The sequence below is a fragment of the Ascidiella aspersa genome, chromosome 2 (genome assembly GCF_963924565.1).
Source record: "Ascidiella aspersa chromosome 2, kaAscAspe10.2, whole genome shotgun sequence".
Taxonomy (NCBI): domain Eukaryota; kingdom Metazoa; phylum Chordata; class Ascidiacea; order Phlebobranchia; family Ascidiidae; genus Ascidiella; species Ascidiella aspersa.
Window position 1 is genome coordinate 11,277,607 of NC_139448.1, and position 25,723 is coordinate 11,303,329.

The 25,723-nt window shown below is 38.1% G+C and overlaps 1 protein-coding gene across 1 annotated transcript; it reads left to right on the top strand.

Annotated features, from left to right (window-relative positions):
- The first annotated feature begins 2,289 nt into the window (after positions 1-2,289).
- Positions 2,290-23,088, top strand: LOC146163638 (poly [ADP-ribose] polymerase tankyrase-2-like). Its single transcript, XM_083382535.1, has 21 exons — positions 2,290-3,155; positions 3,571-3,777; positions 4,342-4,524; positions 5,191-5,352; positions 5,775-5,879; positions 6,981-7,165; positions 7,776-7,959; positions 10,778-10,975; positions 11,610-11,714; positions 12,137-12,268; positions 13,159-13,392; positions 13,650-13,850; positions 14,493-14,651; positions 15,326-15,574; positions 16,116-16,389; positions 17,219-17,462; positions 18,872-19,019; positions 19,445-19,583; positions 19,971-20,153; positions 21,198-21,325; positions 22,009-23,088. The coding sequence occupies exons 1-21, from the start codon at positions 3,006-3,008 to the stop codon at positions 22,081-22,083; spliced, it is 3,645 nt and encodes a 1,214-aa protein (XP_083238661.1). The 5' UTR covers positions 2,290-3,005; the 3' UTR covers positions 22,084-23,088.
- The last annotated feature ends 2,635 nt before the right edge of the window (positions 23,089-25,723 follow it).

Genomic DNA, 25,723 nt, shown 5'->3' on the forward strand with positions numbered 1-25,723 from the left:
AGTGCAGGGGTCGGCAACCTTACGGTCCGCGCCCGCCGATGGAATTCATCCGGCCCGCCGCCTCTTTGACAAATTAGACACGAGTCTATTTCACAAACTTTTCTATTTCACAAACGACTATTTTAACTACCTAATTGCGAAAAATTTTCGCGCTTCGCGCGAGTGTTCATTCTCCGTCCGGTTTGTTTACGCTTAGATGCTGCCTTTTTAACTGTAGACCAGCGATTTTTACCGTTGCGCCCAGGAAGACTGGCAAGTGAGTCGCGCAAAAACGGAAAACGTATCAAAAAATATTGGACATTTTTAAACATTTTCTTATTTTTATTTTCGGCATTGTAATAAAAACTTGCAAGAAATTAAAAGAAATACCGGTGTAACCCCCCCAAAAAATCGCGCTCGCTTCGCTCGCCAGGTTTGCCTTGACTTCAAAAGTTAACAAACCCTGAGCTAAATTAACTTTAAATGTTATCGCGTTCCTCAAAGTAGTTTTATTACACTTTTTATTAGTATTGGATGACGAACGTGTGAACTCAAATTTTAAACCAAACAAACGCTTTTTTCGCGCTTTGCGTCAACGCTTTACGGCCTCTGTAAATGTAATTAAGCACGTTTTTAAATACAAAAAAAAAACAAGCCCCACCTGATTCACAGTTGTTTTAACATTTCAATAACACAATTCTTAGTTATCATTTTGTGCGGCCCGCAAAGACCTTTCTGAGTTTAGTTTGGGCCCGCGACTAGAAAAAGGTTGCCGACCCCTGGTTTAGTGGGCCATATGTAGCTCTATGGACCCGAACGGAAGATTTACAGCTACCGAGCTGGAACTTGGCCCATTGGATATGAGTTTGCTGGCTCCATAGCTATTTTTAATTGCTCCATAGCTGAATCCGGAGCTATTGGTATGTGTTTGCTTGCTCCGTAGCTAGAACCGGGACTGGAGCCGGAGCCAAAGTTCCTTTACAATGACTCCCCAGCGCTGCTTTTAGGCACACTTTAGCGCAGGGTTTCCCAAACTTTTTTGGACGACGGACCACTATTTGTGAATCTTTTTTTTTCGCGGACCTCAATACAAAGCAAAAAAATAAAAAAAATACGAGTTTTATTACGGTAATTTACAAAATTGACAACACAAATGGGACGGATGGAATTGCTTCTTTCTGCATAAATCATCAATTCTCGGAGGTGTTTGTGAAAAGCAAACTCGTAAGTCAGAGTCCACGGAAAGTCTGGACCTATATTTATTATTACGTCATAGACGAGGAATACGAGAATTTTTCGTAAACGACTTTTAGACTACAACGAAGGCGCAACAAGTAAGATTTGCAAAACTGGATAGCAAAAGCTTTTGAAATAATTAAGTTGTGAATAACTGCGCCAATTATCTTTGAAAGAGTACGCATACAAGACAACGTTTATGTGCAACTTTTTAATTTCTTGTCATATCGCCACGGACCACCTGTGCAGTCGTGGCGGACCACAGTTTGGGAAACCCCGCTTTAGCGTTTTCTCTTCAACGCTTTTAAGACTAAATTCCCTGACATGTCATTACGTATCATAGTACCGGTATATTTGAGCCTTCAATATAGATTAACATAATTAGTCCCTTTACTACTTTAATCTAACTAACCGCTAAACCGGATATTAAAAAGTCTATTTTTAGATTATCGATTTTTACAATTTTGTAAATACCCAACGGTAACAAAGATTATTTTAAACATTAATACATGCCAAGGAAATGAATAAATCGCACGTCTTGATTATTTATTTTCTCTTGTTATTTGGGCAACACTGTATAGTAAGCAATGGTGTCAAGGTTGTTTTCGATTTGTACCCCTTTGAACCTGAATAGCTCACTAGGCAAGCGACGGTCTCGGCAGTGCCGGAAGTCTTGGGTTAGAACCCCGCTGCAGACTAGTTGTTTTTTTTCCTTTAAATCAGCCAAAACTTAATACCCAACAAAACAAACAATTGTTAAGTGCATATTTTTACACTTTTAGGTGAACCGAACACCCCAGCTAAAGTTTTTAGGTGAACCGAACACTGCTTTTTTTTTCGGTAAATCCAAAGAGATTTTTAAGTATTATAAAATGTATATTAATTTAATAGAAACATTAGTAATATTTTTAAACAACTCAACCATGACTCTGTAAAAAGAAAAAAATAACTATTCTTTTTTCTCCTTGTCTTCTCATCGTTACCGTTGCGTTTAATAAAATCACCTTTTAATTACTAAAAGTTGTAAAGGTTTTTCGTAAATAAAATAAAGTTAAACTGATCTGTAAAGAAAGCTATATTTTGGGCGCTAGTCTAGAATCCTTCCACAACGACCATTATTTGGGTTAGGCTGCGGGTTAGCGTTTGGTAAGGTTAAGCAATAATATTAAATAATAATACTTGACTCACCCAAACAATAACCAACACCCTAAGTCAAATATTGCGCGTCGCTTTAATAATTGTTTCAATGTGCATTAGGATTTAAGACCAGCGCGTAATTTGTAACTAATTTAAGAAAGAGTCAAGTGAAATAATTTTTTTGACCAATATATTTGACAGTTTGTTTTGATACTTACAATGATAACAAATGAACTAGAATTTTAATTTCAAAAGAATTACCAGGGGAATTTAAGTGCTTGTATTTTGTATTATTTAATTTGGTACTTGCTATGAGCAAACCTATAGGTAAACTTATCAGCATTGGTCAACTAGCAGACATTACAAACTAAACTTATTTTAGTTGTATTGCAAATAGATTATTTTTTGCGTTAAAGAATTTCACAAAGCCGTGAACGATTTTCTGATTATTTAATTTTACACAAATCAATTTATCAAGTTTTTTCACATAGGTTTACACCCGCTTCCGACCGACAAATATCTCAAGTTCGTAACAAAAAAATTTTGTGCAGGAAACCCCGGTTGTTGGTTCACCGGGAAAGCTTATTCAATTCAACATATTCGAAAAAAACTAATTTACCTCATTACAACAATTGTAATAACTAAAACAGTCAATGGCAAACCGCCACACAGGCATGGCAGGTGGCCTGGCTGGGGGAAGCACTTATACTTCCTCAACTTCAACATCCAGATCAGAGCGGAACCTCACTACCCCCCTGGCAAGAGAACTTTTTGATGCCTGTCGAAACGGAGATCTCAGCAAGGTAATTCATTGATTTTTGGTTGGCTTATTATGCTTGTCATTTTTTTGACGACTTATAGTAATTTGTCTAGTGTTTAAAGTTCTCATCAAATTTCCTCTCTTTTATGCACATTTTGTAGCTTTTACTTTAGGATACCAAGGCACCCGATTGCATTTGATTCCCTTGCCAAAGATTTTTGGGCCCAATGCCTGCCCAAAACTGACAGTCACTTACTTTGGCGTAAAATATGTTCTGTGTTTTTAATTCAAATTAAAAAAAGGTCATATATATAGGGCAGAATTTTAGCGCAAGATTTTGGTTAAAAAATTTCTTGGCCAGAACTTTTAGCGGCAGCAAATTATGGATTGCGGTTGCATCTAGACTCAGCCCTGAATTTAAATTTATAAATAGTTACAACATTTACATTTTTTAACAGGTGAAAAAGTTGGTCACTACTCAAAATGTGAACGCTCGGGATGTTGAAGGCAGAAAATCGACCCCGCTTCATTTTGCCGCCGGTTTCGGACGCAAAGATGTGGTTGAGCATTTGCTACAGTGCGGGGCTAATGTACATGCGCAGGATGATGGTGGTCTTATTCCTCTTCATAACGCCTGTTCCTTTGGTCACGCTGAAGTGGTGCAAGTAAGAGTGATAGTGTACCTTTTTGCCAGTTCTGTATGCACTGTTATAGCTTGCTTTTTGATATGGATTTAGTTATATATGCCTCCGTGCTTTCCATAATGTAAGTGAAACTTTGTCTTCATAAATTTAATGCCTTTTTGGGCTCTTCTGGTTGTGTTGCTTGGGTAAAACTACCCAAGCAACACAACCGTATGCAAACTTTCAACAATTATATAGTCACAAACTCACGTTGATGGCTGGTTTTCCCTGTTGTCTTCATACTATAAATGCTAATCCCAATTTTTTTTTTTTTTTTTTTTTTTTTTTTTTTAAATGTGTTATGTGTTGAACATTTTAAAGGGCTGTGAAATTTATTTTGAAGTACCGTTATTATTACAACTTGTTATTCAAATCCTCTCTTTACAGCTCCCATATACTCTGACACAGATCTAAGCTTTTTTTTATAAAAGTAGACTAAAAAGGCTTGCCTAAATGTGTTATGTGTCAAACGTTTTAAAGGACTGTCCAAGTTATTTTAAAGTACCATTATTGATGCAACTTTTTGTATTAATCCTTTCTTAACAGCTTCTACTGACCCATGGTGCCGACCCAAATGCCAAAGATAATTGGAATTACACGCCTTTGCATGAATCTGCAATCAAGGGCAAACTGGATGTGTGTGTTGTGCTTTTGCAAAACGCAGGGGATCCCGCTATAAGAAATGCAGATGGAAAGACTGCAATTGAGCTTGCTGATCCATCAGCAAAGGTAAACTGTTATTTAGTGGTTGTTAAAATGGTATTATCTTGTATCAACATGCTTCAAATTTGCTTGTTTTGTAGCGAAGAAAAGTTTTGTAGTGAAAAAATACCTGAAATTTTTAGGATTTGGGAGTTAACTTTGTTAAAGATTTTAAATTATAGTTCAACATTTTTGCTTGTTTAATAAAACAATTTTAAATTTCATTAAATCTTGTTTGCAATATAGAACTTATTTGTAATGCCTTCATTGTAAAATTAGACATACATTTTTCCATATAAAACATACTATGGAACCTAGGTTACCTTCCCATAGCAAAGCTGACAATTATTATTGTTCAAGGCTCTAATATTGATTAGTCACTTGGCACAAATCTAATTGCCCCATTAAGGACAACAGGAGTATCTACTTTAATACTCCAGCCAACTGTAATATTGATCCATTTGCTATTTTAGGAACATCGGTTGCAAAGCATTCAGTTTTGTATGTCAATATTGTTTTACATTAATAGTTGCCCACCACATGCCCAAGTATATAAAAAAAATTTAAACACAGAAACATTGCTGATTAGCTATTTTATTTTTATTTTATATAGTACTAATATATTTAAGATATCACATAAAAATGTTAAAATAATTTTGCTATGTGGTGTATGTAATTTCCTTTTCCTTCCAGGTTGTTCTATCGGGAGAATTCAAGAAAGATGACCTGCTTGAAGCAGCTCGAAGTGGCCAAGAAGACCAGTTGATGGAGTTGCTGACACCTCTCAATGTCAACTGCCATGCGAGTGATGGGCGCAAATCCACACCACTGCATTTAGCTGCTGGATACAACAGGGTAATGCAAAGGCCAAGTATCATAAAATTTAACTAAGTTTGCGATGACAATTTTATAATACAGCCCTGTTTTGTCTTCTCTTTTATTTAACCTTGGTTTCTAGTTTGTTTACCAATTGGGACTAATCCAATATTTGTATTGGCGTTGGCCTACACTAGAGTTTCTCAAACTCTGCTATGTTTCAATTTATCAGGGGCATCGCATAATCATTCTGTTTATTAACCAAACTCAAGTGCGCTAATATAATGCTTAAATATTGGATCATTCCCTGCAACATATCTTTTTACCTTAATTTTAATTGATGTTATAAAAAAAAAATACCAAACACTGGATGCGTAGCAAGTCTGACACATTTTTTCATAGGCTTCCTAAAAAATTAACAATAATTTTTTTATGCTTGATAAATGTTGTTTTTTGTGCAGGTTGGAATTGTAACATTACTTCTTAAACAAGGTGCTGATGTGCATGCTAAAGACAAGGGTGGGCTAGTTCCTTTGCACAACGCATGTTCATATGGCCATTTTGAGGTAAAATTGTTTAACATTTAAGGTTGTTTTTATTACTTAATTGATTTCAGACCTGAATGTTTAAAACAATACACTTTTTTCTTAAGTGAAATACAAAAATCTAAATATGTAAGTTTTTAGTTTTGTCAAAAAAATGTTTGCAAAACCAATAAAATGAACTTATTTATCAGGATTACCATTTGTTTTTATCAAAAAAATAACACAACTTAGGGGTTTTTAGATTTAGTTTACCTTAAATCATATTTCTTAACAAATATATACATATATATATATATAGTGGAATCTAGGCAGCTCTATTAAGGATTAAAACGAAACAAACTTTCAGGTGTATGGCCCTTCTTTATTAATAGTGCTCCTTTGTTGTCAGACAATGGTTGTTGGACACTTCACACTGTTCCCTTATCCCCTTACAGCTTAATTCCCTGTAATGAGATAAATTGTTTACACAAGTACTTTCCTTCTGAATAAAAAGTTACCTGTATAAAAATAGGCTAATATAAGTTGTGTAAGTTAAAACAGCAAAATCGTGCATGCTCTTAGAAATAAAGATTGCTAAAATTATCTCATATTTAAATGCAGTAGTTTATTTTCCAATTTTAACTGATCAGAATGGAGCAAAGACTGTGTTAATTATTGCTACCATCTATAATTCATTGTGCTCATACCAAAAGTCAGTTCAGGTCAAAATTACTTTAGAGAAATTGAAATACCATGCAACTGTTTAAAACGGTGATTATAAAACTGGGGATAATTATTGTAAATTAATTTGTTTTTAATTATGCGTTTGTTGACACTATAATATGAGGTGCTCCAATATTTGTCAAAATGTGGCAGGCAGGTAAAGAAAATTGAGACCCCATGGTTTAAAAGGTACCAGAGCATGGTTCAAACTTCACAGCTGTAAACCCTTCCGCCAGCATTTTCATGTTCTTTGTGAGTAGCGTCAAGTTGCCTCTAATGTTTGAACAGTCACGTCTGAAGCGCTGTTGATTCACGTTACAGGTGTTGACTGTACAATAGCCACAGCACACTTGTGCCACTGCGCTGACTCACATCAAATTGAAGTGTGTTTATTGATACAGCCCTTTTTTGTCACTATAGGTAACCGAGCTGCTCATTAAGCATGGAGCCAATGTCAATGCAATGGATCTGTGGCAGTTCACACCCCTTCATGAAGCCGCCTCCAAAAATCGAGTTGAAGTCTGTTCGTTGCTTCTGGCCCACGGCGGTGACCCAACTGTTGTCAATTGCCACTCAAAAACTGCCATCGATGTGGCACCCAACAGGTGGGAATGATGTCATTTCTTGTCTGCTATGAATAATTCTCTTTCCTTGATTATTGATTTCCAAGCCGTCCAACTACTGTCCTGTAGTTCAATGTGATGTTACATGTTGAAAGGAATTTAAAGGAAGTTTAATTTTAGTTAGTTTGTTAACAATGATTAGCTAAACCGCTGATTACTGTCCTGTGTATCAATTAAAATTTTTGGTGTTCCATTGGACTTTGTTTAACATTGAAACTGAAAATCTGCCCAGCAATTTTCCGTGTTCAATTGCATTTAAAAAGTATAATTACAGTTAGTTGGTTAACAATGATTGGCTAAATCGTCAAACTAAGTTCATCCTTTATAAAGTATATTTTCATTGAAATAATATTTATTTGGAAATCTACGCCTATCAAGGAAAATCAGGTATAAGCATTTGATTAAAGGTGTCCAATCATCCAAGTTTTAAACATAAAAGTTAAGGAAAACATAACTATTTCATTTAAATGCCGGGCAAGTGTAAACAACAAAAGCAAACTTTAACCCGTTGACAAAGAATCACATAGTAACTAGACCTTGTTAAACAAATAGGTTGGCATAAACTAAAAAGGGTAATATTTGCTTTCGCCAGGCAATTGCAAGAAAAGCTTTCCTACGAGTTCAAAGGCCATTCTCTGCTGGAGGCAGCTCGTCAGGCCGACATCACCAAAGTGAAAAAGAACCTGAGTATCGATTCTGTGCTGTTTCGTCACCCGCATACAAATGAGTCAGTGTTGCACTGTGCAGTGGCATCACCATATCCCAAACGAAAACAGGTGAATATCACTTTTATCTTAAGCATATAGTTGTCCTGTGTTGTTTCGTAACCTTGTATTATTCTAATTTCTTCTAGTTAGATTATGTATTTTAGACATGTATAGCAAAGCTTTTAACAACAACAATTACTTTAAGCATACAAAGGCCCGATATATTTAAAGTAAATTTTGTGAAAACATTTTCTTATAATATTAATCATGAGTATAAAACTAAAATTTGAACTTGACCACATTAATACTATACCAAAAACTAAGTGACAGAGGAAAAACTGAAATTTAAATTGTTACAAAGTCCGGATCTTTTATAAAAGTGTTATATGGCAGGTCCAATAGCAAACTAAGAACAAAATTGTCCCAATCACTTTCTCAAAATCCATTATCTAACCTCCGTGGAGTACAAAAAAGAGAAGGCCATGTCATTAATAATTTAACTAGATTTAGAATTTCCGTCCCGGGTCTGATGCCACTCAAGCTCGGTTGAAGAGCCCTTAAAATGTGCTTAGTTGTCTGTTGAAGCCTTTTTTTGTCTGGTAGCCAGTTGGTTCGAATGGGCACTAATCGTTTATATCTATCTTGAAGTTGCTTTGAATAAACCAAATTTCCAATCTTTGTTTGGAAAGAATGTTTTCTCACTGTAACTGCTAAAAAATAGTAAATCTGCGGTTGTAATTGTAATGTTTTTTAAATCCACACATTTAAATTAAAACCCCTATTAAACCAATCAAAACTATGAATTACGTGTTATAAATTGCCTTTATATACGTGTGATGATTCGTAAAATAGGTTTGGTTTCACTACCATACACTTAACCTATGAAGCTTCGTCAAATCTTTAAAAAAAGATCATGTGACGTTTAAACTGTTTAAAATGGTGAATTGATGTACATTTTTCTATCACACAGAGCTTTACCTGTAAAAGTTTGTTTTGAAAAAAATATTTAAAAAAAAGTTCGTCATGAAAAACAGATTTAAATTGTTTAAAATGGTCTGTTGATATACCCATTTAACCCTGGCACCCAAACAAAGCCGTGTGTAGTGTTCAACTGCAATATAGTGCTCACACAAAGCCGTAGCAGACTGATGTGAACCATCTGCCCGGCCCACGTCTGTGTGATTGTTCTTCCAGCGGATCAAATTCCAGCGGACACTCGATAGGAAACAATGTGGAACCAACGTCTTTCGTTCGTTTTCCCACACTGCTGACTTTTGATGCATTGTAGAACCGAGAGGTTTTTGGGGCGACTGCTTGGCACACTACTGCTATTAATAGACTTTTGTCTACAGTCCATAACACATCACTGTTGACTGTATTTTAGTTTATCTTAAAATTCCAGTATATTTGGTCAAATAAAACAATTTTTTTTCTAAGCATAAACTTAACTTATCACACAAATTGTAGGTATTTTGGCAGTCATTGTTAATTGAAGGTTGAAACAAGATATAGCAAGACAGCATAATATTTTATAATAACTTTTAAATAATCCAAGCAATTGACAATTTTTTCGGGAAATTTAAATATTTTTAAACTAACACAAAATTAGAGCCACTGGTTTTAATCGGGAAAATTTAAATTACCCCCTGCCAGAAAAAACTCAATCTATATATTTTACAACAATTTTTAATATTATTGGAAATAAAAGTAACTGTTTTCTCATTTTTTTTTCAGTTAATACTTCAGTTTGTAATATGATTATTTTGTGTTTGTGCAAAAATGTTTAAAATTATCCAAAGTGTCAATTAAAACTGATCATAAAACTAATTATCACAGCACTGAACTGGGCATATTGCATATGGTAAATCTCATCGCGCGTTACTTATATGTTATATCTTATATATTTTGTTTTCCATTATATCAAACGAAAATATCGTTTACACTGTCTTTTGACATTTATTAGACCTCTTATATGCATAGTAAAGACCCCGTGCAATGAGAAATCCCGTGTGAAACATATTTTGCGATGTGAGAATGACAGTGGCATGTGTCGCAGCATTCAGTCAACATGGCTGGCGTCCCAGTTTTTTTAACGTTTCTGCCAGCGATCGCGCTTCTCCAATTCACTTTCGTTAAATCCAATTGTTTCCTGTTGTGTTGGCTTGGTTCACTTTTTATTTTGAGTATTTCAGCGTGTCAAATACACAGTTGTTTTCCTCTAGTATGTTTTCTGTGATACCGCGTGGCCATTTGCGCGCCTTTTTTGACTAACAGACTGTATGCCTATTTAGTTGATACACCATATCAGTGCTTTTTTAAAGTGTCTAAAAGGGATTTAAACTAAACCAATAATAAAAAATATAGACGTAATAAACATAGACGTAATATTTGGTTATTTTCCCATACTTATGTGTAATAATAACAACAGTATTTTAATAATTCTTAGCGCTCACCAAAGCTAGCCCTAAAAAGACCCAACACTGTACGACCCACGACTTACCTCAGGCGTAAGACTCTTGCCCTGTTCCCGGATCTGTCCCTGGATATCCAAGACGAGAAACCCTGGCCTAAGGAGTAAATTCATTGAAAATTTTGACCCTTTGATTGTGGGGGCCACTAAATAACAGTTTAATGATGTCATCAAAATTTTCCTAAAAATAATACAGATAGTAAATACCACATTAGCACAATCATAGGTGTCGTTGTCTATTCCAAGCTAAATATGATATTTTAGATATATCAAGCACTTCCAAACATAACCCAGCTCTTCCAACTCTATACTCAATCTGCAAAGCAATCGCTCAGACCCAAGCCCGCGATTTCGAACCTCATTAAAGCGCCTTATGTGATGTGCGGAATGTAATTGCCCCAATATTATGTTCCGTAGGTTACCGAGCTGCTGATTCGGAAGGGCGCCAACATCAACGATAAGAACAAGGAGTTCCTCGTACCTTTGCACATCGCCGCCGAGAAGGCCCACGTAGACGTACTAGAAGTGCTGCTTAAACACCGCGCCAAGGTCAACAGCCTGGACTGCCTCGGACAAACAGCACTGCATCGGGCCGCAGCTCTTGGCTTGGCGCAGGTGAGATCTGGTCTTAGGGCAGTAACATTTCTGGCAACTATGTGGTCATTTGGGTCGACTGGCAACTATGTGGTCATTTGGACTGCCACTAGGTATGGAGACTTTTTCATTTCGATACAGTCATGATTTTAGCCAATAAAATAAATCACTTATTGCTGTCACTCCTGTCAGTTACAATTCTTATCAGGGCTGCGGAGTCAAGGTTGGACTCGAGTCGGTTTAATTTGCTCTTAAGACTACTTAATACTATTACTAACTAACCATGTCCGACCTGCGCATGCACAGTACCAGGTTTTTAACTGACATTTGGCCAGATTCGGACTCGGAGTCGGACTATGGGTTCATTTTTTTAGCCGGAGTCGGACTTTCGTTATATATAACCGATGCCACAGCCCTGATTCTTACTGTTGCTTAAATTAAATACCAACCGATGTCGTGCCCAACTAAACCAAGTATGACTAATTTAAATGTAGTAGATAAATCCCCTTTTTCTTGTTTTTTTGTTCGCCGGTGGTAATATGCTATATTCCTGGTTTTATTTGATGCTCGAGCAAAAACATTTTTTATTTTTGCTCAAATGGCGTTGCCAATTCTTATCGCCAACTTTCGTTAAAAAATGCTCGATCATTCCCAGGTATGCCAGCTTCTGCTGAGTCACGGTATCGACGCCAGCATCGTTTCCCTGCAAGGTTTCACCGCAGCGCAAATGGGCCCCGAGAACATTCAGCAGCTACTTCAGGTAACTTGGGCATTTCAATTTAAATAAATTAAAGTCACGATATTCGATAAAATCGACATTTCGCAGTTTACGGACGTTTCGGCAATAACTCATGCCATCTTCAGTGTAAAAGTATGTGATGGCATGAGGTATTGCCGACACGTCTGTAAACTGCGAAATGACGACTTTATTGAATATCAGGGCTTTAGTATTTTTATTGAAATTACTAAAAAATCGTGTATCGTGTTCAAAAGTTTAGAGGCATTTCGTTACCACAAAAGAAACTCAATTCAACTTCCTTCGTCCTAGAGAAAAAAGTTTGATCGTCGTGTTTATTTGTGGTATTTTTCTAACTATTTCTCTGGGAAACATTTGTGAAGATGGCAGGAACAAACTCGGCATACTTAATATTTTCATTAACCATTCGTTGCTGTGTCTTGCAGGAGGCAGCAGCGTCAACCAGCACCTCCGTGTCGATAGCGGCAGTTTCGACCAGCGTCGAATCCAGTTCCACAGTGATGGCAAACAGCACAACCTCAACCTCGAACGGAGCCACAACAGACATAGAGCTTCAGGTGACTTCTGAAATATGAATAGGGCTGATGGATAAAACCGTAGATGAGTCCTATACCCAAAACAAGGTACTGTGATCGAGTTATTTTTAATGTCCAAGTCATTTGCAAATAAATTTTCTAAGTCATTGACAAAGTGCGTCATTTACGACAGAAACAAGTGCTATACCGATACTAACCTAAGTGTACTTAGCAGAGTCATTGACTTACGTAATTCCAATACTGGTCTTTGTCCTATACTTGAGAGATATCAGTGCCGATCAAATAATCAGTTCAAATGGGGATTTTTAGTCGTGACATACAATTTGATATGTAACTGGCTTCGTAATTTAGCTCAAAACAAAATTCATTGAGGTAATATTTTTGTACGGTTGCTGGAATTTTTGCGGTTCGATTAGATAGCCAGTTTGATAGTGAAGACGTACAACCAAAATCTTACAAAAGAATATCATGACGAGTATTAATCCTTATACTTATGTATTGTTAAATCTTGACATCTAAATGTAAAACCGCCAATTTAGTTTAATAGCCTATTCTCAGCATACATAGGGCAACCTCGTTTTTTGTCTATTCTCTTGTCACCTGGTCCTACAAACTGCATAGCATTCCTGTAAATTAGAAATGCCTTATTTTATAGCACAAATATAAAAAAGTGTACAATGTGCATTGCACATGTAGTGGCTACCTTGAAAAACTCGACAACTAGTGCGCCTGTCAGTGAATATTTGAAGATTACTGCTATAATTTTGTCCCTGGCCCTGGAAAACAAGTAAGACGTTACGCTTTAAACTTCTTGTTACCTAACGTTGCTAATGGTTTTCCATATAACACAGATGGTTCCGACTTTTTGGTGTTATTACAACATCATATCAAGCAAAACTCTTCACTTTCAGTTGCTTGAAGCGGCAAAGTCCGGCGACCTTGAGGTGATCAGCAAGCTGTGCACGACTCAGAACGTCAACTGTCGCGACACCGAGGGCCGCCTCTCCACGCCCCTGCACTTCGCCGCCGGCTACAATCGAGTGGCGGTGGTAGAGTTTTTACTCAAGCACGGCGCCGACGTCCACGCCAAAGACAAGGGCGGACTCGTGCCCCTGCACAACGCCTGCTCTTACGGACACTACGAGGTATTTTTTCATTGTATGGTATTGCATTGTTATTGGGTGAAGCTAAAGGGTGCTATACGGTTTGCGACGGATTTTTTTTCCAGATTATTAAGCCTAAATTTGTTTTATCTCAAAGAAGTTTAGTTACTTCCGGTTTTGAATTTCTTTGCTTTTAAAGAATTTCCCCTTTACTGTAGAATCGCTGCGTTGGATCGCAAATTATGGCAGAAATTCCTAGATGTACCAGCATTTCTAATTTTCATTTTCCCTCCCTACAGGTAACCGAGCTGCTTGTGAAGCACGGCGCGGTGGTGAACGTGGCCGACTTGTGGAAGTTCACGCCGCTCCACGAGGCGGCAGCAAAGGGCAAGTACGAGATCTGCAAGCTGCTGTTACGTCACGGCGCTGACCCGCTTAAGAAGAACCGGGACGGCAACACGCCGCTGGATCTGGTCAAAGAAGGCGATTCTGATATTCAGGTTGGTTTTGTGATCCAGCGATAGTTTTGAGATGCTGGTAATTAAAAGCCAACCAGAGTTTTCCTTCGGCAAAAGTGGTTGCCCTTATTATGGGCGACCCTCTTTTTAGCCTAACATAATGCTTGGCAAAAAATGTGGCTGAGAATGAAAAAATGTTTTGGAAAAGTTCAGTTTAAACTAAATGTTTTTTCCGTAAAATTATTTTTATTTATTGTTCTGTTAAACAATATTGGTATGTTGAATTCTTGCAAAATTCTTTTACACTTGTTTTGACAAATATCGCTAACAAGGCCTAATGTTAGCGTGTTGTGCGTCACAAAAGTTTGACCACTATGCTGTTTACTGGGCGGTGGCAATGAACAGACACCTAACATTTCGATCCAAACCGGATGCCTGGTAACTTAAAAACTAAACAATATGAAAACAATGTTGTAAGAATGGCATTGTAAATAAGACCATTGTAAGAGAAACATCAGCTACCATCCTTCTCACAAGGTGTTCTCATGTCACTAAGCTGCAGCAGCACCAACTAAAGTATTATTGAAAATTAACTCTTAAGCACAAGCTACGAAGATATTTGCATTAATTGCTCTTTGAACTGTCAGCAACTTACAAACCTTGCAATGTGCCCCTATTTTTCAGGACCTCCTTCGAGGCGATGTCGCGTTGTTGGATGCGGCCAAGAAGGGCTGCTTGGCCCGCGTCCAGAAGCTCTGCACCCCCGACAACATCAACTGCAGGGACCAACAGGGTCGCAACTCAACCCCGCTGCACTTGGCCGGAGGCTACAACAACTACGAGGTAAGATTCGTTCTTAGAATATGTGCGTGATTCACTCTTTGATATTGACCGGCCTGAAACAAACAAGGCAAAAATGTCGTCGAACAGATTGTAGGGACTTGATAAAGTGTTAAAAAACACCGCTTTTGACCATTTGAATTGATTTACTGGTTCGCTTAGTTTGTGAGACCTGTTTGACGCCGGAAAATGCCTAGACGCTATTTCTACCACAACTAAAAAATATTTTGTCAAGTATGTTAGAAAGAACCGTTACTCTTTCTAATATACTGTAAAGACCAACAACTGCATTGTAATTGCTTCTTGCACCCACTTTTTGAAATAAATTTATCCCTTTCGGCACCAAAGCTAACACGTGGCAACCGTAGCTCATGGCGTGACATGGCTTATTATTGATATACAGAGAACGAAAAAATCCAAAATGAGCAAACTTTCTTACCGAAAACGATCCAGACTTTTTTGTAAGCTAATCCAAAACAAACAAGCATGAAAACATGCAAACAAACAACTTAACAAAACCCCTTATCAACTGATGGTGATACAAGGAGTTATCCAAACGCCTTAATCAAGATGATGTCTTTTTACTCGCCCTTTTTGGCTTCGTGATTCAATATTATCAAGCTATATTAAAACCCCCTGCATATTATTACCCAGACTCTTACTATTTACGAAACCAGGTCGCCGAGTATCTAATCGAGCACGGGGCCGACGTAAACGCGCAGGACAAGGGGGGCCTCATACCCCTCCACAACGCTTCCTCATACGGGCACGTCGAGATCGCCGCTCTGCTGATTAAGAGCAACGCGTCAGTTAACGCTACAGACCGCTGGGCCTTCACCCCGCTCCACGAAGCTGCGCAGAAGGGCAGGACTCAGCTCTGCACCCTGCTTCTGGCTCACGGCGCCGACCCCACCATGAAAAATCAGGTGAACCTCTTGCGATGATGAATTGGTTGTAGTAGGTAAAGGACTGGTTTAGGAGTTTGTTGGGTTGGTTGAATCACTATAACGACTCCAACGCGAATTTTTTTATCAGTTATCTTTTTAGTTAGATTTTATAAATTTTGTTGGAAGTCTTCTTTTGATAGAAAATCTTGTTTGGGTTCACCCTATGTACGTCTTATACCTTAACCATCCAGAATTAAGTTAAAAGAGCAGTAAACGGACTTTTGAGTTTTGGATTAAAAATATTATAATTGCAACTTTTTTGGTAAGTTTACAGTTGTAAGGCCAATTTTAAAGGTTTCTCGTACAATGCAATCCAGCTGTATTTTTTAACCTAAATAACGTTCGGGAATAGTTCACCATCGCGTTTTTCAGCCTCTGTAACCCGCAAAATACATTGGTGTTTTTTCAGTATTCCCAACAGTTTCCTAAAATAAATCAAAAAACATGCGAAATCATTCCAACGAAAGTTCATTCCTTCCCAAATCCGCACCACAAGTAACCAAACATTTTCTCGACACAGGAGGGCCAAACTCCCCTGGACCTGGCCACCCAGGATGACGTCAGGAGCCTGCTGATCGACGCCATGCCGCCCAGCATGGTTCCGCCGCCCGCGGCGCCTCAACAGGGCAAGGCGTCGTCGGCGTCCTTCTCGAGTGGCGCGTCGACCTCGACGGCCCTGACGCCCAGCGAAGTGCTGACTAACGGATCGCTGGACACGCCCGACGGTCAGGCCGGCGCCAATTCGGCCGCGAGAGCTGGTGGCGCGGTCCCCGGCGACGTTAGCTTGCCGACAAGTAAGATTTTGTCCCATTTTTTATGCTGTTGGTCGTTAGGGATGCGTAATGCATACTCTATTCCGATACCAGGAAATAAAACCACATTTTAGTTAATTCGCTAAGTTTTTACTAGGTTTTACTTAGGTTTTAAGTCAAACCAGAAGTTAAGTTAGTTTTATTTGACTGTTTTATTGGTAAACTAGTCAACGAAACGACCATTTTCGGTCTTATGACTGGAGTCATTTTAATCTTTAAGAATTTGTACTATTTTTTACGTTGGTGACAGCGAATGTTATGCCGGTTTTTGATATATTACTTTGTTTACCTGCTAATAATGCGCCAAAGCTGGTCAACAAGTCTCTTACCCTTGATCCATCATATGTTTAATGAACATAAGATAGATTAGTATTTATTTCTTTTTAAAAACAAATACCAACATAGCGTAATTCCTTTCCCCAATACGCCACAATTTCGGCCTTACGCGACTTTGTTGAAGGAAGGAGCAAGGCCCAGCTCACATTTAAAAATTAAAAGCAAACAACAAAAACAACTTAATCTGGACTCCGCTGTTGAATTTTGATCAGCGAAGGAGCTTGCCCTTAATCCATATGTTTAATTAACAAAGTTGATCAGCGAGGGAATCCATATGTTTAATTAGCATAAGATACTATTACTTACTCGCCTGCAACAAATGTCAGCCTAACGCTCTTTCCTCAATACGCCACAATTTCGGCGCCTACCTTTTTGTATATGGTCAAAATAGGCGTCAAAGGTGAAATGAAGTAACTAGGCCCAGCTCGCATTTCAAAAATTCAAACAACAACAACTTGTCCTTGTTACGTCACAGACGAGGCGGCGGCCGTGCAGCTGCTGGAGAGGCTCGGCTTCCAGCAGTACCGCGAGACCTTCGAACGCGAGAAGATCACTCTGGACGTGCTGGCTGAGATGGGCCACACCGAGCTGAAGGAGATCGGCATCCCGGCGTACGGACACCGACACAAACTCATTAAGGCCGCCGAGAGATTGTCGCTGGCCGCTGCGGACGGCGCCGTCGATCCGATCGACGACATGACGCTCATGCCCTTCACAAGGTATGTGGCTTTTTTTTTTTTTTTTTAACGCGCTTAACCGTTTTTTGGCGCCTGTCCAAATACAGGCCGAAAACGGGGGAAGCGTAGATCGTTTTAATTCTCGAATTTTTTGCTGAATTAACCTAGTTTTTATTTCCAATTTTATATGGCGATATGAAAAGGTCAATGGATTTGCCATTGAGAACTTCTTTCGGCGTTTTTCGGGGATTGATTCCGTTTTGTCTGAGAGTTAACAACCAAGTAATAAGCTCGCTTTGGCGTTTGGCAAGCAGCATATTTCGTTATCTCTTAACTGTTACAAAACCGCTCGTGAAAATCATTGTAATAATCTGTTATTTTGTATTTTCGCAAAAATCGACGCCCACATGCAACGACTGTAATCGTTTTTTTTTAACTTATTAAGATTAATTATTCCTGGAGATTAACATGTCTTCCAACCAAGTTATACCTTCACGTCGTTATTGTATACTAATAAAGAATAAGTTTAACAACCCAATAAAATTAATGTATAATGCTAAAATTTGTTTCACCGGTCACCCTAAAATCATATATTAGCAAAATAGTTTCACTTGAACAACCTTTACCGACTCCTTTAACACAGTATGTAAAAAGAGTCACTTTTTTGCTAGCAGAAGTTTAAGATAATAATGGTGCCATGTGCGGTTTTAAGCGCTGTCGCATTATTTATTAATCGCCCGCTTGCAAACTATTGATCGACAGCAGAATGTCGAGGTACAGAAACCCATTAGAGATACGCGGGTACCGCCTGATCTTAAAACAGCCAACGCCCACGCCACAGCTTGCTTGGAAAGCGGATGTGAGCTCCAATTATGCACGAGGCGAAGTTACAAGTGATTTGCGTTGCTTGACAGTTTGTCTATATTTCTAGTTGTCTATATTAACGCGCTAGTTATTTGGTACCCCACAGTTGTGCTCATTTGGTAATTTTTTTGACGCAAGCCTTTTTTCAGTTTTTTTTAGCCAGTACATGACGTATTATATATATAATGTCCCTGTGCATGCCGAACGTGTATCAGTAGATCGCTTGCTTACAGAGAAAACTGGGAAGATTTTGTAAAGAGGTGGGATTTTGCATCAGAATGTTAGGTTTTTACTCTGATCTTCTATCTATCCCTGATAAGAGTAATTTCACGTGTTTTTATTTTTGATCTTAACAGTAGTATTGTGGTAATAATTCATTGTAAATACAAGTATTGTTAGAAAGTTACTCTTAGCAACGGCGATAAATTTACCCCAAGACAAAAAAAATTGTTATCTCTCAAACTAAAAACCAAACACTTTTACAATACTGTTATGTTATATTTAGAAATTCGATTGATCATCGCCCATACTGACATGTCGTTTTAAGAAATATCCTCTTTGGCTTTCACACTTTCACTTTTCCTTAGGCCGACCCAGCAAGGCTCCTCTTTGGAAGAACTCAGTCCGGATGACAAGGAGTACCAGTCCGTGCTGGAGGAGATGCAGACCACCATCCGTGAGCACAGGGACGGCGGGGCGGCCGGAGGAATCTTTAAAACCTACAACGTAGTCAAGGTAACTTACGAGTTTGGCTCCAGACGATCTGTGGTTGTTAACTTGCTTTTGATGAAATTTCTAATCGAAGAGGACATTCGCAACACCAGGCCACGTTTTTGGGAATAATAAAAAAAAAATAATAAATAAATCTAGTTGTACGAGTCATGTTGTTAAAAAAAACGCGGAAATGGCAGAGAAAATGTGCCAAAACAGCAAATTACACCAAATCTTATAATTGTATGAACATTTGATAAAGTAAAAAGGAAACGAAACATTTAGTTAAAAAAAAGTACGCTAAACATGTCTGCAGTCATCTCTCTCTCTGATCTCTCTCTCTCTCTCTCTCTCTCTCTCTCTGATCTCTCTCTCTTTCTGATCTCTCTCTCTCTCTCTCTCTCTCTGATAAGCGTTCATCATTAACATACTTTCCTCTTCCCGAGCAGGTTCAGAAGGTGCACAACAAGAGACTCCGGGATCGCTGGATTCACAGGAGGAAGGAGATCTGCGAGGAGAACCATAACCACAGCAACGACCGAATGCTCTTCCACGGATCGCCCTTCATCAGCGCCATCGTGCAAAAAGGTGGGTAAAAAATACTCTTTTAATTGAAAACGTTCAGTTAGATTGCAAATTGTGAAAGAAATGCATGATTTATTGGTTTTGGACTTGCACCGATACCCCACTTTCAACTAACCAATTAATATAGGCTGAATGATGTCAAAACTTTCTTTCTTATTCTGACAACGATGCCCCATATTTCAAACTCCTTTGTGAAATTACGATACAAATTTTCATTGACTGTTTTAACCTAGAAACACTTTTTGTCTAACCAGGATGACTTTTTGATCGCACTAAACACCCCTTAGACCCGTTTATCATGCCTATTCACTACGTACTTAGCATTTTTATTTTTAGTTAAGAATTTGTTATGCAAACGGTACAAACATTAAATCAAACGCTTTGTTGCAGGTTTCGACGAGCGGCATGCTTACATCGGTGGAATGTTCGGCGCCGGCATCTACTTTGCCGAGAACTCGTCCAAGAGCAACCAGTACGTGTACGGCATCAACGGCGGCACCGGCTGCCCGCTGCACAAGGACAGGTCATGCTACATCTGCCAGCGCCAGATGATCTTCTGCCGCGTCACCCTGGGTAAGTTCGCCATCCTTGTAATGTTGGTGAGCTTTTGAAAGTTTGTTTAGGCAACTTTCCCTATTTACTACAGTTGTAACCTTTTTATGTGTGCCGTTCGAAGCTGGTGGTTCTGTTGATGAGGTGGCGTAATACCAGAATCGCACAGTTCAAGACTGAAAGGCAACTGATTTATTAGTAAATCGCTAACATTGTGATTTGGTGCGAAATGCTGGTCTCGAAACATTAGTTTTTTTAGTTTGCGACTTGTAAATGTCAGGTTATGTTGTTTATGCGTTACAAAACCTAACCTGATGTTGTAGATCGTTCATCTATTCTAAACAGCGTTTCTTAACCTATAAGTCGCCGATTTCTTTGGGTCATAGACTGCCGTTCATATGGTGAGATTCAACTGCAGCCCAAGTAGAAGTTCAGTGTAAAGAAAATTAAACTGTCGCCGAATGTGAGATTCGGCCATTAGTTCACCGAGTGTCTGCTTTACACCGTTTGAATGATAGTCGTAATGTTCCAAACCAAATTTTATCACCAGGAAAGAGCGTATGATTACAATTGCAAAAAAATCACATCGAAAACGCCAACCTTTTTATTTGATCCATATTGGGTACTTTACGCAATGGCTGAGCCTAATTGTCTTTCCATTGCCTAACAAGTGCATCCTGTAATTGCAAGTCTTGATCAATATAACGATAGCCACTGTGGCCCGAGCAGAAAAAAAGCTTTAACAGTCGCCAACATTAAGAATAGGCTTGAAGTTTTCTCAGGAATTAGCCGCCTACATAATATAGGTACTACGCTGTTTGAAGTAAAAATATTGTTTAGTTGTAACTTGTGGCAACAGTGAAGAATCGGATGCCTGATCGACCACGTTCCCACCAAGTGTGTCCTGTGTTTGACTGAATATTACTTTAAAACTTAGAGGCAATAGGCGAAAGGCTATAAATTATCGCAGTCACATCAGAAACGACAATTTATTGGATCCACATTGGTTGTGTGCCACTTACTAGCGTATTTACTTAGACTTTTAATTTCCCGTTTTTTTCGCAGGAAAATCTTTCTTGCAGTTCAGCGCCATGAAGATGGCCCACGCCCCTCCAGGCCACCACTCGGTCATTGGTAGACCAAGCGTCGGAGGACTTTCTCACGCCGAATACGTCATATACCGCGGGGAGCAGGTAACACATTTTTACCCTTTTTACGGAACAGGTCGACGCTTATTGTTTTGTCCTGATCGCCTATTTTTTAATGCTTTTGTTTAAATCAGCGATCTGTCATAACGCGGTGGTTTATTAAAAGCAACCACTCATCGTGTCTTAATTTTCACCAGGAAAGCTAGTCTGTTTTGGCAATACAAAGTGCAGGCGCCTTGTAAATTACTATTGTGGTTCAAACTTTTAAAACCTTTCTGTACTTAAAAAAGCCACTCTTGTTTAGAACGCTACATCTTTCGTATTTTCAAGAGCTGCCTAGTCTTGACAGTTATCAAACATAAACAAATGAAGGCCCATTTAGTTAATCTATTAACACCTTTTAACTATTAGAAAACTATGTACAAACTCCCTTCGAAAGTATTTGCCCCACTCTATCTTTGCAAGTGTTTAAACAGTGTAACCATAACAGGCAAGAATTGTTTTACTTCAAAATATTACAAGTTTCACTTCTTAGTTATCTTGTTTATACGAAGACACGACGGAAACAAGGTTAAAATTCACTTTTCACAGGCAAACCATTACTTGCTAACACTGAAGACTTAGTATACATTATTGTAACAGCCTCTAAAGACTTGCTTTGTGTAGTAAACATGGTTAGATAGACCGTGGTTTCCTTATCCCACAAAGACGTATTGGTTTTTACTCAGGCTTTTCCGGAATACCTGATCACGTACAAGATAGTGAAGCCCACCGACCAACAACAAGCGAGCACGAGCGCCTAGAGCTGCCCAAAGACTACCGGTCCACTGTCTCATCCCCTCTACGTGCCATTTTCATACCCGTTTAACCGACGTTTCCCACCCGAGACCGAAGACTTTTTTCCGCTCCCAATGTTTCTTGCGCATATTGTCAAAAGTCATTGTGATCGGTTTGCACAAGATATGGCCCCTGTCAAATGAAAAGGATACTCTAAAACTGTAAAGCGTGCATTTCTGTTACCCCCTGTCGCCATCCACCACCAATCATCGAATAAATTTTACATTTGCGCGAACGGATCGCGCGAATATAGAGCTCTTTTAAAATATACTTTTTCGTTTTTGCGAGCGGTGTTTAAAAGGCGTTTTTAGCTGTTTTCTTTTGTCGTTAGCCGCATGACTTTTTGATGTTTTTCTCTTCTTCTTTTTTGCTTGTTTTTGTGATGTCTCGGCCAATGTTTGTTTTTATTTCCGGATGCAGCTTCACCACTTTTGAATTGAACTTTTGTTTTCTTTCTTTTTACACTCTTAACTACTCTACGCTCACAAGATCTGATTGTAAATCCAAATCGTCGATGAAGAAAACGACCTTTAGAAATCTACGACAATGTACTTATCTAGACAACTGTTTTTTGTTGTTTGTGCTTTCAAACCAGTTTTTTGTAAAAATATTGATGTTTGTATTTGTTTCACACACCAGAGCGCAGTGGTCCAAAATTACTGATCGACCTTCACCTGATGATATTAGAGTTGTTTTTACTCCAAACCAAACACAAAGCTTTCGAGAACTTGTATTCCACACCGACAAACAAAACGTTACGTCGTTGCCATCTCAAAACTTAATCGACCTTGCGTTGTTTTGTTTTTGTCGTTTCCTTGGTCTTCGGTAAAAATTCTTTCATACATCTACTTTTTTCTGTGAAATGGAACTAACCGAAAGGCGCCGCTGTTTATTTTTCAGGTTTCTCATTAGTGTTTATTGTGTCTGTGTGTACTTGATGGTGGCGAACTTAGAATAAACATGTAGCGCTCCTAAAACGTAGCCCAAGTCACTTATTCAAGGTACATTAGTTAAGCCTTTTTTGTTTTTGTCTAGCTGAAAACGCGACAGTAAATAATTTTCCATCGTCTTCAGAACTCGTGGGCGACCAACGCTATCTTTCAAAAAGGCTGTTTTCGGGGAAATAAAAAGTGCATTTTAATATACCCATGGGCTGGCGATCGCCCATGACTTATGGGCTACAATACTGTAACATAAAATGTCAATCATTTGTTTAAAAGAATTATAATCAATATCAGTAAAACACTTTTAGCTAAAACTCATTAAAGTGTATGTTCTCTTGTTTTTATATCTTAAACTATCATTTTGATTTGATTTACCAGAAAAAACCTTACCGGTTATACGGTTAAACAATCCAATCTAAGAGAGAGTAAATAATTGCATTCTACGATTTAGTTTTTTGGGGGAAATGAAATGATCGAACATCGTTTCTGGAAGTCACTTGTTTTGAGATTGACATTTTCATACAACCAGCTGAGCTTATTTCCAACCTTTGTGAAAATTTTGGGCGTATAGTTTACTGCTGGTGCTTTGAAATATACTTAGCACCACGGAATCTTAAAGAAATAGTGGATTAGAACTATAAAACGCAAAGCAGGTTTTCGAAGGTCAGTGGTATATAGGCATAAATTTAAACAAGAGTAAAAATGTTCTTTATCAAACAAAATTCAATTCTAAATTGTGCAGCGCTCCTAAGAGCATCTGTTCTTACCTCGTTTGTCGCAGAAAACGAAAACAGGATGTTTGATAGGTCGTTTTGTGACTCAAAACACTTCTTCACAAACGTGCTGTGATTGCGGTTTCTGTTTTGCTAACAGAGGTTGGACTTGAGAGATCCGGATGTATTAAGTTATGGCTCAATCACTTCAAGCAAACTTCCATCCTCCACCAAAGCATGCGGCGCTTGATGTCTTTGTTGTTTCAACCATAGTTTATTTGTTCCAATCGGATTAAAGTTTTTGTAATTTCCATCCCCAAAACAAATTAAAAAAACGTTAATGTGACTAATTCAAGATCGTGAGAAAATCAAAGTGTTTACAGGAGTAAACAATGTTTTTAAGCTTTTGGGCATTAAAACAGACACTACTATTAAATCATAATACAAAACAAATTAACATTTTCCAAAATATATTTAAGCGCCCAAATTGCGCCATTTAGAACTAATTACAATGCCCAAGATTTGATTTAACTGTGTCACGTATTACAATAAAAAGGTCAAAACGCCATCAAAGTTGGTCACAAGCAAAGAGATTAACTTCATCATGGTGAGCTGATTTTTAACTCCTAGTGAATATTTTGGGCGTGTAGGCTGCTACAATACACATGTGATTCAAGATAAACTAACGCAGTTCTTTGATGACAAAGTTAACCCCAAATCCACTACATTCTAATTGAATAGCACGTTAAATATTTAAAAGGCAAACAAGTTTGCGAAAGTCACTGATATAAAGTTTAACTTCCATGTGTACATAGGCCTAGTCAGTACTGGTTAAAAGTTTGAAGTCTGGTCTTTCAAATGTTTCAAGGGGCTTATTTAATAAGAAAAGTGAAAAATGTTCTTCTCGCGTTGTTATTCAACTTAATTAAAATCTTTCATCCTATTCCAAACCGTGCATCGCTGCGAGCATCTTGTCTAACTTAAACGGAATCTTTTACAGGTCGTTTCGTGACTCAAAACACTTCAAGCAAACTTCCACTTCTTCTCAAACGTGCTATGATTTCGGTTTCTACTTATCGAATTTAAAACAGATGCTCAAAGCGTTGCACGTTTTAGAAGAGGATGAAAGTCTGTGTGATAAAGTGGAATCACAAAGTGGAAAAAGAACCCTTTTCACTATTCTGTTTAAATGAGTCCCTTGCCACGTTTTAAACACCGTGCAAACCTCTTTGTATTTTATATATATAACGCGCTATTTAATTAGGTTTTAATGGAACTCAAGGTAACTTATTCTCCAAAGAACTCCGAAGTATATTTTAAAGCACCTGGGTCCTTTTATACGTTTACAATCTTCAAAAGGTTTTGAAAAAAGGCTTAGTGATTGCATGATGAACTTAATCTATATGCTGTGACCACCTAAGATGGTGTTTTGGCCTTTTAGTTGTAACTTACCAGCAGTTGAATAAAATATTAGGCATTTATATTTATAGTTCCATATTTACCGGAATTAGGGCGCTTATAGTTTTTATTTAAATGTTCAAATTTAGTTGTAATCGTATTTAATAGAAGTGTTAAGTGTACCATGGGAGCACCGCTTTATACTTTATATGCCACAACTTAAAAACATATTTTAACACCAGTACAAACACTATAATTTCCCATGGGCTCCAATCAAAAACATTAGCGATTTTTTTATTTAGGGGATGAAAATGAAACAAAACGCTAATCTCATTGCAGTAAATAAATAAAGAATGGATGAACAGCGACGGCACCAAGCGCTGCATAATTTGGTTGAGGATGGAAGTTTAAAGTGGTTGAGTCATAACCTAATACATCCTGATCTATAGAGTCCAACCTCTGTTGGCAGAACAGTAACTAAAATCACAGCACGTTTGTGAAGAAGTGGAAGTTTGCCTAAAGCAGTGATTACCTTTTTTGGAGCAAGAGCC